The sequence below is a fragment of the Hyalella azteca genome, unplaced genomic scaffold (genome assembly GCF_000764305.2).
Source record: "Hyalella azteca isolate HAZT.00-mixed unplaced genomic scaffold, Hazt_2.0.2 contig16221, whole genome shotgun sequence".
Classification (NCBI taxonomy): domain Eukaryota; kingdom Metazoa; phylum Arthropoda; class Malacostraca; order Amphipoda; family Hyalellidae; genus Hyalella; species Hyalella azteca.
The window spans coordinates 27,408-44,528 of NW_025946048.1; the positions used below are offsets into that span (position 1 = coordinate 27,408).

A 17,121-nucleotide genomic window follows, 5' to 3' on the forward strand; every position below is an offset into this window, starting at 1 on the left:
ACGCACTGATTATATGCATGTATCACAAAAACGATTAGAACTATCTGGAAGAAATAATTGTTCGAAAAACAAAACTGCAGTTTCATTTTACCGTCAAAATCAACTGGCAAAAGGCCTCCATATTGGAAAATATTTGCGTCTAGTTTTACTTCCACTTGGAGGAAAAGCTGCGCAAGAGTTGACACTGAGCTCGGCGTAGCAGTGTGGCCAGAATACGCACCAAATTGATGCTGAAGAAATGGGAAAACTACGAGCAACGCACCCAAAAAAATTAAAATCTAATCAGAAACATAAATTCACAATCAGGAAAGTAAATTATAGAGGTTCAATTGAACTACTAAACTTCCAATCAATTCAATAGAAAGTCTGAAAGTTCTCGAATTGAAATGAGAGAAATCACACACGATTTTACTTGAATCCTATCAGTTCGGTCAATGATTCAAAAACTTGAAAAAAACAAATATAATCAATATAATGACTAAATTTAAAGCTCGTCTTGGAAACGGTTTCCAATGAAAATATGGTGAATATATTTGGTATTATTTTTTTCCTATTTTCTGATAGTATTTTTATTAAAAAAAATTCATTTACCTCGTAGCAAATTCCAGTATTAGCTGAATATATGTTTGGCTTTTATTGCAATTTGTGACTAGTTTAAAGTGTTGTGAACTTGCACGTGTGGCTGACCGTCTGCCACTTGCTTCACCTTGGTTACCAGTAAACATTGCCGCATTCCTTCTTCACTACAAATACTACATTGAATAATACACTACTATACTTCACATTGCCGCATTGCTTCTTCACTACAAATTGTGGTATGATCAATAAGAGTATAAGTGAAAAAGGTGATATCAGCAAAATTTTTGCCTCTACTAAACTAAAAATAAGTTCAAATAAGTTAAAATAAAACTAATCTTCGCAGATTCGCAGAGGATAAATATAAGAAGGCCAACATTTTCTGATGAAAATATAAGTATTGCGCAACATGTGACGGATTAATTTTAGTTACAAATGTTAGTTATTCGCTTCAGACACAAATGATTGTTATCGGCTTCAGATAGAAATGGTTGTTTTCGCTTCGGATACACTTGATTGTTAAAAAATTAAAGAAAAATAAAAATATTCCGGGATATAGACTTGTTCTAAATCATAATCGACAAACATTATTACAGAACAAAATCGTAGGCCTGCAACATATTGATCACGGGTCTAAAAATGACCGTGCACCCAATTATGTGCACCACAATCGTCAGGTCCACCGCAGTGCAATGCAAGATAATAATTCTAAATTCCAGTCGAAATGACCCCAAGGCCAAAAGCGCAGCAAGGTACACAAATGATGGCTATTTCTCCACAAATTGTTCCACGTGTCACCCAGTAGCCACAATACATATCCAATGCGCTCGAAATCACCGCAAACCAATGGCTTCGTGATTTGCCTTGAAATTAAGTCTGATGAATCTAAGAGTACTTTATTTGCTGGTTCAAATATCATGAGAAAATCGTGTAATTAGTTTTTTATTTTGCACTATCGCTGAGAATTATTTGTGGTTTTTGCTCTGTATGAAAATTTAAATTCCGGTATAGCTTTTATTTAATGGTAATGGGGTCGTGCTGAGCAATTCTATTTAACAGTGGCAAACACTTTGCATTGCGAATAAAATGTAAACACTAATTCCCGTTGTTCCAAATTTTCTCCTTTTTATTATTTGAGACAGCATATTCAAAGTCTTATCCTGCATATATTTCAAACTTGATGTGTGACATAATTAAAAATCTTTCGTAGAAGCGATCTCTATTCAGGGCCAAATGAATTTAAATAACTCTTGATAACAATATGTGATGAGCGACACCCGTAAAACTATTATCTCGACAAACTAAGTTTGAAATCTGTCAAAATGAAACAAATCGACTTCAGGCAAACATAATTAATCGTTATGAGCTTCGCGCTCGGTGCTCGCACGCACTGATTATATGCATGTATCACAATTACTATTGGAAACTATCATGGAAGAAATAATTGTTCGAAAAACAGTGAACACATTTCGTGGAGCAACAAATCATAGGCTTGGAACATATTGCCCACGTGTCTAAAAATGAGCTGCTACCATCAACAGGCCGAGCGAGAGCCAATGCCAGATATATAGCTTCCAATTCCAGTCGATATATCGTCAAGACAATCAAGATGCAAGTTATGGTAAATTGGCTACTTATTCACAAATAATTGCACTATGTATCATCCAGAAACCGCAACTAACAATTACTCGAGACACTCTAAATCTCAGCAAGCCCATTAGCTTTGCAATTCGCATTTGCCTCGAAATCATGAGGCCGAAAACGTCATCATTTCATGGTCAAGATATCACAAGAAATTCATGCACATTAGATCTTTATTTTGCGCTCAGCAGTGCAGCCTAAGCTATAACAGAATTTTGCAGGGAAATTATTCCCGTATAATTTAAATGAAGTGACTTTAGCCTGTTCGTACATATATTTGTGTGGATAGGCACACACTTGTGCGAACATGACTATTTCACAGATATGTGTGAAAAGGCACACATATGTGTTAGCATTACTCGTTTCGTGCATTTGTTATGTCTTATGAAGGTAAAAGGAAATTATAGGTAATTTTTAAAACATAAAACCTGAAATTGGTTTGCAATCAAAGGATCTCACCATAATATTCATATTTTCCGGATTAATCGTCAGTTTGATATTTATGGCACACGAAATTGATTCTTAAAGTTTTTGGAAAAGTTAGAAATGCACATCTACACCTGATGATTATTGTATTCTTCGTAAACGATAAAACGTCTTAAATCTTGAAAACACACTTTGAACAATCGTGATTAATACTTTAAAGTATGAGCGCGAACATACACATCATGCCATAAAACTTGTGATATATAGGCGTTTCAATTATATTTAATGAAGATTTAACTCGTGTGAAACATTGTAATTAAAAAAGTTTTAATAGTTTTTGCTGCTGCCCGAGCGGCCAGCAAAAACTATTTAATAACCGAGCCGCGGCCAGAGTACAGACTCTTCGTGAGGGATCACTGTCCGTGGTAGGACCGAGGCTCTTTAATGCCTTGCCAAAAGCGCAGAGAGGAGGGGAGTTTACCCTTGCAACATTCAAGAGACGACTGGACAAGTGGTTGAGAAAGATCCCGGATTGTCCAGTAATGGGAAACTACCCTTAGCAAGTGACAAGCAACAGCATCTTGCATCAGGTGGCCCAAAGGAGGGCAAATAGACGGAACACGTCCAACGTTACATCCGACGACGACTCGGAGACGGAGGACGACGAAGGCGGCGCATCAGCGTGACCGGGGACTAGGAAGTCCCAAACTCATCGTAAGGTCATAAGGCCCAAAGTTTTTCTCGTTTGATTGCTGAAGAAATCATCAATATTATATTCTACTCGTGACAACGCACTAGTGTTCGGGAGCAATCAGGGTGCACAAATATTCCAGGTGTATTGATATAGTGGAATAAAATATATAACTATAGTAATAGTGGAATGAAAACTAGAACGTGCATCTTAGGTACAAAATAATCGGGGATCAGATTATTGGATTATAGATTATTGGATCATAGATTATTGGATTTGATGGGTGGATGACATGTCATTATTTGGCGGTACACGCTATTTCAGAAAAATCACTTGAATAAACACGCTATTTAGATTGATTTATGGACAACCAGGTTGACATTTAGGGGTGAGCAATGCAATGCTGGACTTAAATTTTAAATAAATAATCTGGATCGATCGTGACCGTGCCATGGCTACCGCGTTGACAAAAATCGCTCATATTGAGTAAATAAATGAAATTAACGGCTACAGCACAAGTTTGGTTGTCTTTAACTGGTCCTAATATGTTACTTAACACAGTAATGAAAATAATCCATCCGAATGAGTAGATTTTTAAACTGAGTCTAACTTCTAAGCAGATAGCCAGAGGCCTGTTAAGAATTTAGTTTATTATTTTGTTTTTGAATGTAAGACGTGTTCTAAATACTCTTCGATCACTTTGGGCAAACTGGATCTTTTCTGCCTCAACGATCGCATAAAATTTGAGAGAAAGGTCATTCCGTGATCTAAATATTATCCAAAATCCAAACTAGAAATCTTAAAGCATACACAATTACAGCTACTAAATATGTCAACGGAATAAAAAATAAATTTTTTACTAATGCGTTGGATCCTCTGTCAACCGATGTTCAAGTAATATCTATATTAGACTCATCGCTCTTTGGATGTAAATATTTGACATGGAAAGCTGCGAACATTTTTCAAAATTTTCCTCTTTCACATAACGGTGAAGAGACGTCAAACCAAAAATGGTTTAGAAATTATCAATGTACCATGTTATCGTGAGACGGTGAGCATATAATGTCGTATAATTATATAATATTCAGGAAAAATTGTGACACGCCTAAAGTTTAGTGACGATAATACCCACGCTTCACGGTGATATAAAAAGCGTTATAGGCATCACTGACTTTCATAGCACGTGGGTGCAGCAGTCATCACTCGACTATACCATCAACTTTCTAAGGCCTTTAAACACTCACTACCGAATTTTGGAACGCTTAAAGCTGACCAGTAACTTTAAGTCAGGAAATGGTTTGGAGGATACTTCGCGGTGCCTCTTGACTCGATAATAATTCGTTCTGGTTGGCAGTTTAAAACAATAGATTCGAATTAAGTAGTAATTTCATGTGAAGTTTCAATGATGGCTAATTTTCAAAGAATATTCAATAATATCTCAGTAGATTTGAAACGCATAGTCAATCAAAAAGTCTAATTCAGTCCAATTGAAATGCATACGAGAGTGGCAAATTCTGTGAAAAGCCATACTGCCGCCAGTGTATCAGTGTTCAAATCTCTTAGCAGTATTCGGATAAGTAAACACATGTTTTGTCGCTAAATGAGTTCGGATTTCAACGAGTGGGGTTAACTTGTAGTCGAACCCAATCTGGTACCACCACACTTAAGCACAAGATTTTAGCGTTCCCTTGCTATAAATCTTTTGAGAATTCCGTGTAATAAGTTAAGCCATTGTGCAGATGTACTTGTATGACTCAGTGCAAGATCGGTCAGACATTTTATAGTTAGCGGAGCGTCTCATTTTGCCACACTTGTCACTCGATGCACCTCCTGGGTTGCCTGTAGCCCACACGCCTTGCTGGTAAACAGCCGTGCCGTAGGAATATTTGCCGTCTTCCCACACCCAAGTGTTGTTCGGGAGCTTGTTCACCCACACCCAGTAGTCGGTTGTGGTGCCAGCTGAAGAATATGTAATTATAATAGTGTATAACGTGTATATATAGTAAAATAGTGTAATTATCGATGCAACGCGTTAGTACTACTCTGTTTTGTGTCAGGGAATAAACTTACTGCGCATGAGGTATTCTGCAAGTTTGAAGTAGCTGTCTTGTGATGGAGGAGCGTAGAGTTTAGTTCCCGCAGGACATCCGATGGCTTTGGCATCGGCGAAGTTTTTCTCATCCGTGCTGATGTAGAGACAGCCAACCCCCAGGATCAGTTGCAAGGGAGGGTAGCATGAAAAACCTGACAAAAAAGCAAAAAACTTTAATAATCAATTATCACATGTATAGAAACATGTAACGTAGAATTTTATTCCTAATGATGACTTAATTGAAATTGTGATGAAGATCCATGAAATGATAAGTTATATATAACATTTTCGTAACATTCAGGACCTAACCTGGTTTGCTCATGCTACATAAGGATGATATTGAAGCTGGCAGTTATTACTTACATTATCACAGCACTTACTTATCACAGCACACTACACACTACCTTGCTCAAAGGTCGGGCAGAAAGCGTTAGTAACACGGATGCGCCCTTTTGTTGGCCAAACTGTATCAGGATGACCCATAAAAGGTCTAAAAGTGCATAACTGATACTTATTCAATAATCAATAATTTCTTTTATCATCTAAATCATTTCTTTGGGTGCAGTCGCAGGTCTTACCCTTGACGTAGGTGTCAATCCCAGCGCCGTGTTCGAGGAAGTCGTGAGGCTGCAGAAGTTGGCCAGTGGCCGCCACCGCCGCCGTGAACTTGCACGTGTACGAGCTGCTGGCGGCGGGTGTGGCTGAGATCGCCACCGCCACACACGACGGGTCGAAGAAGCATTTCGACCGGCAGTGACCTGGAAATGAGAGCCCACTTGCGATGACAAGGTGATATTGTCATAAATACTTACACACTGAAAACAATTATGTAATGATAGTCTAGTGGGATCTAGATTCATTTATATTATATTTATTTTTATTACTGTTTTGAACACAAATTATAACACGCAAAACAATTATGTAAACCTAACTATAAGCAATATTCATTTGTTGAATTCAACATGAAATCAATTATTTGCATTTTTTATTCCAACTTAACCAAGATCCACTAAACGCACTCTGTCACAGTGCGGGAGCCACCTAAGACATAAAATTAACGTGTAGTACTAATGTCTCACTTACACTTGGAAGGAAAATCAGCCCCATAGCTAGACACGGAGCTCGCCTTGATGGTGTAGTCAGAATACCGACCAAAGTTCTGTCCAGCGCAAACAAATGGAAAAACCGCTAGCAAAAGAACCGACAAAAAAGAGTCCATGTTCATTTATGAACAAGCAAAGAAGCATAAATAATCAACGTTCTTATATTTTCTGAATCAAATGCGTAATTTGTACTCTTCTTGAAAATGTATCGGATTTTGATTAAGGATTGTGAATATTTTTTCACTTTTAAGAAGTAGTTTTGAAAGCGAGGCTCCAAAATAGAAATTTAAAAGTACTTCCCCCGTCAACTTGCCTACAGTTATAGCCCTCAATATCTCCTGTTTGAATGTTTTTTCCCCTAAAGCAACAGTTTATTAAAGAATTTATGATCGGCGGTAGGTATGCTAAGCGTCTAGTACTGCCTTCGATGACTTGGGATACGCAACTGAATGATCAGGCCCCCAAATCCGCACTAGATTGCCTAGACCAATACCAAAGCTTACATACTAATTTATTCTCACCCAACATGTTATCTGCTCGCAAAACTTTAGTTACTGGATTCCATCAGCAGTTATAGATATAATGCGATCAATCGCCATGACTTAGACGTATTCAGTGCCACTTTCCTACTTCCATTTCTGACCAACCAGTCAACCTGCGTTGGAAGAACTTTTAATCAACGTCGATTCAACACAAAAAAGTTTATTTCAACGTTAATTCAACGTCATTTGTCTGGTGAGGAGATAATTGACCCGAAACGACTATACGTTCAATATTTAGTTATCTTTAATTAAGAGTGAATGTAGGAGGTTCAGATATTAGATAATTATTTTAATCACTCAGTTCAGGGTGGTAGCTTTAAACAATTGCACAAGGTAACATTGGAATATAAAATCGGAATTGGAAAGGAACATCGAAAATTAAAATTTTTCTGAACATGAAGCTTCTTCGAGCGAAAAATCTCACAAGTTTAACTAATTTAATGAATTTTATATGAACAAACCCAATAAACTAAACGTTTGTAAGTGAACAGAACCACTGAAAGAAACGTTTGTTCATGCGTGTTAACGACTACAGCCATCAACATATCAAAGCTATAGCAGTTAACACTGCAACTATCATCACTATTGTCATCAACACTGCAACTATCAACTCATCAACACTATATTCATTATTACATCAACACTGCACTTATCAACACGTGTTCTACAAGCCAACGTCGTATCATTTGATCCTATGATACTACGTATACGTTATCTTACGTATACATCCAACAGTGTGGAGGCCGTTGTAAAATCCATGAATGTTAAGCAGGTGATCTAGGAGACGCAATGCTGAGGAAAAACACAAGATTATTTTCCTATTTTTTGATATTTTTCTGATGACCACTGGGCCCAGTGGTTAAAGTTCAGAGTACCAGGATTGGCACAGAGAGGTGCGGGTTCGATCCCAGCTCTGTGCGCCAGTTTCTGGTCAGAATCGGCGAGGAGGCCGGGCGGTTAAGCACAGCAGAATTGGAGCAGAAACACAGCAACACTATAGCCACCAACACAGCAACACTATAGCCATCAACACAGCAACACGTGCTTCTCAAACTACCAAGCCAATAGCTAATAAGTACCGATATAAACTAGCGAAAAATAATCAAATTGAATGAATATCGAAGCAACGCGTTACAACGCTGTTGTTCTTTATAAGGGAGGGCAAACTCATTTATTCAAACGCAGTATCATTTGACACGATGTTTTTCGTTTTACGTATAGATCCGAAATTCAAGAGGCCGTTGTTAATTCCTGTAATATTAAGAAGGTAATCTAGATGGTGATATTCTTTGTAGTGGTAAAAGTTTATTTTTCTAAGATACTTATCGCAATCAGATTGTAAAAAATCTACGGTGATTACTAATAATATTCAAGTAATTGTCAACCAGCACTTGATTTCATTGTGAGAAATCAAGCAAAAAATTTTTCAATATTTTATTCGAGTAGTTATGATGCATGTCGAAATTCAAGGGCATCCATCCGTTTCATATAACACACGAAAATGTATAATCTCTTAATGTAAAATAATATCAGGGGTTCTTCTGATTGGCTGAGCGGCATAGGTGGCGACCACTTTCGCCTTGTCGCTGTAATCTTACAACGAGGTTACTATGCTAACGTATGTGATTATCAGTACATTTCAGGTGTCGGGTGGAGGTTTATAATACAGGCTTATTCTGCTATTGAATAAATATCGTCCGATGATTTGATTCAATACAAAATAATCAAGAAAATTAGGCGCAACGTTTCTGAATGTACATTCAATTTTTCGAAATATACAGCAGCGAGTCCTGCAACTTTGTAAAGTAAATTTTGATAGGCATAAGTTTTGTCATTTCCGGCTATAGTGATAAGAATACGTTGGATGAGTACCCAGCGCACCAGCATGGACACGCATCATCATGATCTCCACACGCATCGTCATGATCTCCACACACATCGTGATGATCTCCACACACACCGTCATGATCTCCACACACATCGTCATGATCTCCACACACATCGTCATGATCTCCACACACATCGTCATGATCTCCACACACATCGTCATGATCTCCACACCCATCGTCATGATCTCCACACACATCGTCATGATCTCCACACACATCGTCATGATCTCCACACACATCGTCATGATCTCCACACGCATCGTCATGATCTCCACACACATCGTCATGATCTCCACACACATCGTCATGATCTCCACACACATCGTCATGATCTCCACACGCACACCCACAGAGATGCTGAAGCCTCTACCGTCATGATGCGACAGCTTCTCCATCAGCAATTCGCTAAAAGATCCCGATCTTTATAAGACTTACTAATTTCCTGCTAATTTATGGAAGAAATATTGTTGCCTTGAAACTGAATAAATTGATTTCTTGGGAGTTTGCCAGAAACCTTCAAAACTTTTGTAAGGTAAACAAAAAATAGTGGAGCCTAACTTCTTAGTTATTAGGATTTAGTTGTTATTTAGTTGTTTATTTTAGTTTATTTGTTATTATGTTAGGCAATAAAGCCTAACTTCTTAGTTAGGCTTTATTGCTGGCAGATCATGCACAACTAATCTCCTGTCGACCCTGAATAATTGGACGCGCCTGCTGGACGAAAGGGTGCCAGAGGATGCATTGTACCTCGATTTTGCCAAGGCATTTGATAGTGTTCCGCATGAGCGACTGTTACGTAAAGTGAATTCTTTGGGAATAGAGGGAAATGTACTCCAATGGATCAGGAATTTCCTAGTAGGCAGAAGACAACGTATTAGCATTATCGGAACCGTATCAGACTGGGTAACTGTGCGCAGTGGCGTACCGCAAGGAAGCGTTCTTGGGCCTGTTTTGTTTGTCGCTTTCATAAACGATCTACCAAAAGTAGTGTCAAGCGTGTGCTCCATGTATGCCGATGACACAAAAGTTTATAATACAGTTAAGGATGCGTCAAACAAAATACAACTGCAAAATGATCTTGATAGTTTAGTTGACTGGGCTGATGCGTGGCAGCTGTGTTTCAATGCTGACAAGTGTAAAGTACTTCACCTCGGCAAGAACAATGAACAGCAAGCTTACAGCATGAGAAGACATGGTTGCAACGAGAGGGTTATGATTGAGAAGTCTTGTGTTGAAAAAGATCTTGGAGTTTGGGTCGACAAGGATCTAAAATTTTCTAGGCATATTGAAACGCAAGTTAATACAGTAAATCCAATAAACTGCTTGGGCCGATCAGACGCTCCTACGAGTATCTAGATATACAAGAAATTATGAAGCTGTTATTCACCTCTGTCGTGCGTCCGAACCTAGAGTTTGGAAACGTTGTGTGGTCACCGAGACTTGAAAAAGACCAAAATTTAATAGAGAATGTTCAAAGACGTACAACAAGGATAATTCCAGGCTTAAAGGGCAAGTCATATGAAGAAAGATTGAAGATTATGAAGCTTCCCAGTCTCTGTTATCGTCGCCTGCGTGGTGACCTCATTGAAGTATACAAGTGTACTCATGGTTTGTACAAGGTCCCAGAAGGATTACTAGAATTTGAAACAAGAGCCAACACCAGGGGCCACAGCAATAAACTAAAAAAACTGCGGTGCAACTTATCCACGCGACAACATTTCTTCTCGCTTCAAGTCATCGACATGTGGAACAGCCTCCCTGAAGATATTGTTGACGTTCCGAGTATGAACGCGTTTAAGAACAGACTAGACAAGGCCATGCAGGAGCATATGTTTAGTCTTAAAATGCCTCGTATCCTACGGAACAACTGAAATCTAGAAGCGATTTTAAATCTACCGTCCGTTGAAAAGATACAGTATGATCAAAAGGCCAGTCTAGTTAAGAAAAGTACAAGAATCGGCGACAAGAATCCTATCTGCTTCAATGCCGAAGATACTATACTATACTATACTTATAACATAGAATATTATTTTGTTAAATATTCATAATTATACTTCTACAATGGTTTAGAATATCAAATAATAAAACGGAATGAATGTACAGTATTGAAAACTTGGATCTCTCTTTAATTTATATCAATAAAAGGCACACCAAAGTTTCATATGTCGCTCATTACATAGTTTATCATACATATTTCCTCCCGTAGTATCGCATCTGTCGCTGTTAACAATTTTCTACGGCAACTATCTTAAAAAACGTCTTTTTCATGGTTTACTATTTATAAGAATTTTTATAACATTATAACGTGTGAATCAATTCAAGTAGATAGATAAATAAATACACAATAATAAATGAATACAATTTAAAAAAGGCTTGCTTTTTCACAAGTTGAAATTATAAAGTTCAGCTGGGGGAATTTTCATTACTTACGCCTCCGTCATTTCCGGCGACGAAACAACAACAATCGTTCATATAAAAATGAATCAAATGAAATAAAAAGTATGAAATTATGCGGTGTGGCTAGGCTATAAAAATCCCAGCCATGCTTCATAATTACACGCGCGCTGTCACGCAGCTTAGTCTCATGATTGACAGCTTCATTGGAGTTTTGCAGCGGCAGTGATGGATCTTTGAGCATCGGAGTTGTGCCACGACTTGTTTAAAGTCTTTGATTGATGAGCCATTGTTATCGGATAGCTGCGGAAGCTTTCGACAGCGGTGTTCTAAAATCACTATTTTGTTCTCATGGGAGATTTGGTCAAAATTTTGTACTTAATTAACTTATAATCCATCCATTTCAATCCATTTAAGTAACCATCAATCCATCCATCGCTTCAATTTTAGAACATTTTTCTTAAGGATCTTAGCCTCTTCTTCAAATATGTGCTTATCAAAAATTCAATTCAAATTTTACAGTCATGCTAACAAAAGATGATCTGCTAAATTTCGAATTTTGTTCGAAATTTTTGTGTTGAGTTGTGGGAACCAACTTATTTTATTGAAATCACAAAATGTAAAAATCCTGCTGTCAAAATTCAGTCTCCATACGCCCACGATTTAGAAACAAAAGTTGGATGTCATTGTCGGCTAGACAAATTTATACAAATAGTTATTAGTTCGGTGATGAGCTGACGCATCCACGTCTGAATTGCTCAATTAAATGCATTTTTTACATCATCCACGCCCGAGGAACCCAATTGAATCTATCTTCACATCATCCACGGCTGAGAAAGTTAATTGAGTCCATCTTCACATCATCCACGGCTGAGAAAGTTAATTGAGTCCATCTTCACATCATCCACGGCTGAGAAAGTTAATTGAATCCATCTTCACATCACCTGCAGCTGAGGAACTTAATTGAATCCATCTTCACATCATCCGCGGCTGAGGAACTTAATTGAATCCATCTCCACATTGCGGAAGATTTACGCTCGAGAAAACTCTTCCTTTTTTAATTCAAATGAGAGAGAAAAACTCTAATTTCTGGGAGCTACGCTTGCCAGATGCTGAGTAAAGCCCGTAGAGTTTTGCATGCTATATCAAGTGTCCATTTTACATTTCCCTCAATATAAGCGCTTTTATACTCATAGTTCTTTTCTGTACTATCAATCACATTAGTAATGTGACGTGGTGTACCTTTTCATTCGAAGATATTAATTTAATAATTCGTTTAGTAATGAGTCGTTGCGGTCAATGCTCAAGGTTAGGTATGATGCCGTTGGCATGTGCCAACGAATTATATAGGCAGTCGAGAATCTTAAATCTTGATGAAAAGCACAAATTTCAGGTTTAAAGTTCATGAATTAGGAAGTAATCAATAATAAACACTTTTTTTGTATCTGCGTTGATCCTCAGCATTTCCATGCTAGCAGAGGCGCACGCTTCAATTTAAAACAGGTTCATTTAGGAAAATAAACAAGTAAGCGGATGATTTAGAAATAGATTGTTTCAAATTATTTTAGAGGAAAAATTACGCGTTTTTATTCTTATACTCAGTATTGATTATCATACAGATTTCCATTGCTGTGATATGTTTATTTTAGTAGCATCCTGTTTTAATCAGTGTAGTATAGATTTAACATTTGGTTATGTTCATTTTTAGTGAGATGTTTTATCACTTTTATGGGAGGCTAGTTTAATAGGATGTGTTATTTTATTGACTTGCTGGTCTCGTATCATTATTTCATTGTTCTTTAATTTAGTTATACACATTTATATAATTTTGTCGCCTGCAAAGCGTGTTAGCATGCATGAGCATTTCATAGGAAGTTTTTCATCATTTTTAATCAAATTGTTCTGTTCTATTATTATATGTTCTGTAGGTACTACTTTGTCAGTCACGAATAACTTGTCAGTCATGAATAACGAATAATTCAAGAGAAAGTGCATGCCAGTAAGGAATTTTCAGTAATTTTTCTGCATAGCGAATAATCTCGCTTTGTTAATTAAAAAAAGTAAGGGAAGAAACGATATTTTTCAGAATTTATACTGGATAATTTTTTTTATCTTTTGACTAATGCTTAAAACAAAATCGATAAATTTATAGAAATCATATAAATTTCGCTAATTCTGTCGATAATTTTTCAAATAAATTAGTGAGCCAATTTCCTGAACTGAGTCGTCATAGTTAAAAACATAAACGAATGAATTCCCAAGTTTAATAGACTAATTTTCTCAACTGAAATATTCTTTGCTCCCATTGTTAGATGAGACATCAATATCAGACGTAACGAATTAAAACAATTAACAATAATAATTTAATACGTTAATACATTAAGCGTTAGAAATGAAATAATTTTTGTTAAGAAAAACCTTCTTTTCGGTTGGTTGCTTAATTTGTTGACGGAAGGAGACGTTTCTACGATTGCTCAAGCTGCCTGCCACTTTGAAGAATATTTTTGCTACGGTAATTTGCATTTGCCGGGATAAAACTGTCACTGCTTGCTGGGAAAGAAAAAATCAGGGAGAAGGCCGTGGGTAAGAGACAAAACATTGCGGATTTTAGAAATTTTAGAAGTCCCAAGCAATTAACACCTTGATGTTTGATAAATGAACACCTTGTTTTGCAAATTAATGCTCCATTGCCTACAATGATGCTCTTCTAAAATTGGTGACTGAAACGTAATGTTGAAAAATATAATGTTGTCTCGGGCAATACTTGAGTGAAATTTATCGTGACCTGTTATCAACAACGTGACTTATCGTTACCAGTTATTATCAGCAGTGTTTATCGTGTCCGATTATCATTAACGTTATTTATCGTATTTAGTTATCCAGTAACGTTATTTATCGTATCAAATTATCAGCAACGATATTCATCGTATCCATTTATCAGCACCGATATTTCTTGTTTCCAGTTATCAATAACTCTATTTACCGAATCCAGTTTTCAGCAACGATATTTATCGTATCCAGTTATCAGCAACGATATATATCGCATCCATTTATCAGCAAAGATATTAATCGTATCAAATTATCAGCAACGATATTTATCGAATCCAGTTATCAGCAACGCTATTTATCGTATCCAGTCATCCAGCAAAGTTGGTAAATGGTCAGGAATTGCGCGCGCGAATTACTCAATCAGCGATATTTGTGTGGCAGGCGAGATCGGGTGTCTAAGCTACCAGCGATGCCCCTGCCAGTTGCTTCCGTACCAACGCTCCCAAGCTCCTAACAATCCCTTGTGTTTGCTCCTCATGTGTAAAATGGAAATCTGTGCATCCCGCAGCTCCATTCCACAGACCATCTAAATGCTAATGCCATGCCCACGTCCGGTGGCTTCGGAGAAACAACCACAAAAAGGAACGTAGTTCTCGACTGCCGCCTAACGAATAAAACGACGATCTTGGCACACAAAAGAAGTAACGAATTCCGATTGCTTTTGATATAGTCTTGCTCCATCTGCTGGTGGCTCTTTATCCGGGATAAAAAGGGCGATTCGATCACGCTGACATTTTCGTCGGATTAGTAGAATTCGTATCTTCTTTTTTTGCTGGTGCCAGAAATCTTATTATTTGCCCGAGACTATATTTAATTGAAGTAGTCAAATGCTCTGATTAAATTGATAGTGAAACAGAGAACATAATACGGAGTAAATAGTTGGTAATTATCGGTGAATGATCAAAAGGAAGAAATGAATATTACATGAAAAAAATAAAAATCACTTTTAAAAGTCCAGCCAAACCGCATGATATTCAAGACTTAATCACCAATTTCACCAACCGTATCTGTTAACAGTCGCCGGAGCATCAATCTTTTTTTGCAGATAAACTTCAATATTCGTAACAAGCAGACCACGAATGTGATTTACGTTGTTTGAGGGCCGTTTTAAATAATGTATTCAATATTTCAATTCAGTTGCACGTTAATTTATTTACTTTGAGTCATGCATAACATCGTTCACGTCTTCGTACATTCTAAATATTATATTAATTATTCAAATTAATTTATCTTGAATAAATTGTGACTGTTAGAGCGCGAATAGACGATCAAAAATCAATAATATCTTTTGAATGCTTAGATGATGAATGATGCTTTAATTGCAGTAAAACGCCATTCAAATTCACCAAACTTTGAACAAAAAAAGCATTTGACACCAATCAATTAACGAGTTTCTTCAACTAATGCTGGCGCTTAACCCAGGTTTTTTCCCCTCGAAATATATTATTAATTACATTTAGTTTATTTTGTTATTACATTCTTATTCAATCGGAAAGCTATTATCAAATTCATCAAGAAGACTGAACGTTTGAAAATAGATCGAACTGAAGCAGAGCACCAGCCTGTCGGTCGCATGGAAGGTGCCCCGAGTTACTCAGGTTTGCACGAGATTTTCTTCGCAAAGCCGAGCTAATTTATGAGGCTAAATTGTCCGAGTTTAGCAGCACACGTTAATAAGAAGGCGATTGTGTGGAGATACGGCTTAAGTTGCACTGTATCCCAGATAAAGTGCCGCTCACTGTACACACTCTCGCCCGCCTTGCCACTGAATGTCTCGTTAGGAATTACTGATAAACCAACTATATAAGCTCTTTAGGGAGAACTAAGGCAATATGCTACAGAGTGATTTAGATAATGCTTTCTTCGCTGTGGTCTACAGCTCAATTTTCTTACCTTAAATGTCAACGGAAAGGCAGTTATAAAGTTTGTCCACTTTTAATGCGTTATTTTTATCATTTCCTGCCACTATCATCATTATTCTCTGCCAATATTAGAGAACTGAAGAATCGGGCATATAGCATGGAACGCATGCAAAGATTATACTGATAATAACATGGATAAAATTTTTGGCCCAAGAAATTCTTTTGAGTATGAAATGCCAATAATGCAAAGTGATGCACAATTTATTTAATTATTTATTATTTGTTGTCATGTAATTGAACTTCGAGAGAAGCGCGGATAAGAAAAATATTGAATATTGAATTTATTTGAGGACACGAATATTAAAATATTTGAGTGGTTATGCAGCGGCTGGCAGGCGGTAAAAACATTAAAAACTAAATGCCGGATTATACTGAACTATCAACCGATTTCGACGAAATATTATAATTTTTTGGGATATATAGAAATTGGACATTCTATAAAATGTTTTTCAATAAACGCGATCTTCAACAGAAAAAAAACATTTTTAAATGCCAGTCTTGATCTGTTTCAGTGAAAGAAAATTTTTTGAGTAAAAGTTTTACAGTGTGTATGCTCTGGCAAAATGACTATAGCAGTCAAAGTTGTCCAATCTGCTTTTTATCCATTCTTATTTTATTTCGATTAAACTGTGCAAATTTGCATTCCAAAAATAAATAGAGTTTAGAAACAGGAATATTTCATGTCTCAGGCAAACTCGGGCGAAATAGAACAAATCTCATCACTGCGCGTAAAGTCATCACTTTTGTAGCTCGTCTTCGACATCAAAGAAAGCAATCCACTACATAATATTTATTGTCATTAGATCATCACTTATATGAGAAATATTTTTGTTTCAGCATGAATAAATGTGTAAATGTTATGAGCGTTTTAGCGAACTATCTAGTAAACATTGTATCCTGTAAATATAGTCAGATTTAATTGCGACGAAATATTTTGTTATATTTGGTGGAGGGGGATGTGGACCATGACAGAATTGGAAATTTCAAGGATTGCTTGTTATCCTTCGGTAAATTAA

The 17,121-nt window shown here is 36.9% G+C and overlaps 1 protein-coding gene across 1 annotated transcript; it reads right to left on the bottom strand.

The window, feature by feature from the left end:
• Positions 1–3,314: 3,314 nt before the first annotated feature.
• Positions 3,315–6,960, bottom strand: LOC125179262. The gene is made up of 4 exons (XM_047884801.1): positions 6,510–6,960; positions 6,005–6,184; positions 5,405–5,578; positions 3,315–5,293 (listed from the first exon to the last, which is right to left on the bottom strand). The coding sequence occupies exons 1-4, from the start codon at positions 6,649–6,651 to the stop codon at positions 5,058–5,060; spliced, it is 732 nt and encodes a 243-aa protein (XP_047740757.1). The 5' UTR covers positions 6,652–6,960; the 3' UTR covers positions 3,315–5,057.
• Positions 6,961–17,121: the final 10,161 nt, after the last annotated feature.

Excerpts from the sequence above, each read along its gene's own strand:
- LOC125179262 (XM_047884801.1), bottom strand. The coding sequence starts at position 6,651 with ATGAACATGGACTCTTTTTTGTCGGTTCTTTTGCTAGCGGTTTTTCCA. Across the intron at positions 6,185-6,509 it reads GGCTGATTTTCCTTCCAAGT|GTCACTGCCGGTCGAAATGC; the intron begins GTAAGTGAGACA and ends TCTCATTTCCAG. Across the intron at positions 5,294-5,404 it reads TGCAGAATACCTCATGCGCA|CTGGCACCACAACCGACTAC; the intron begins GTAAGTTTATTC and ends CATATTCTTCAG.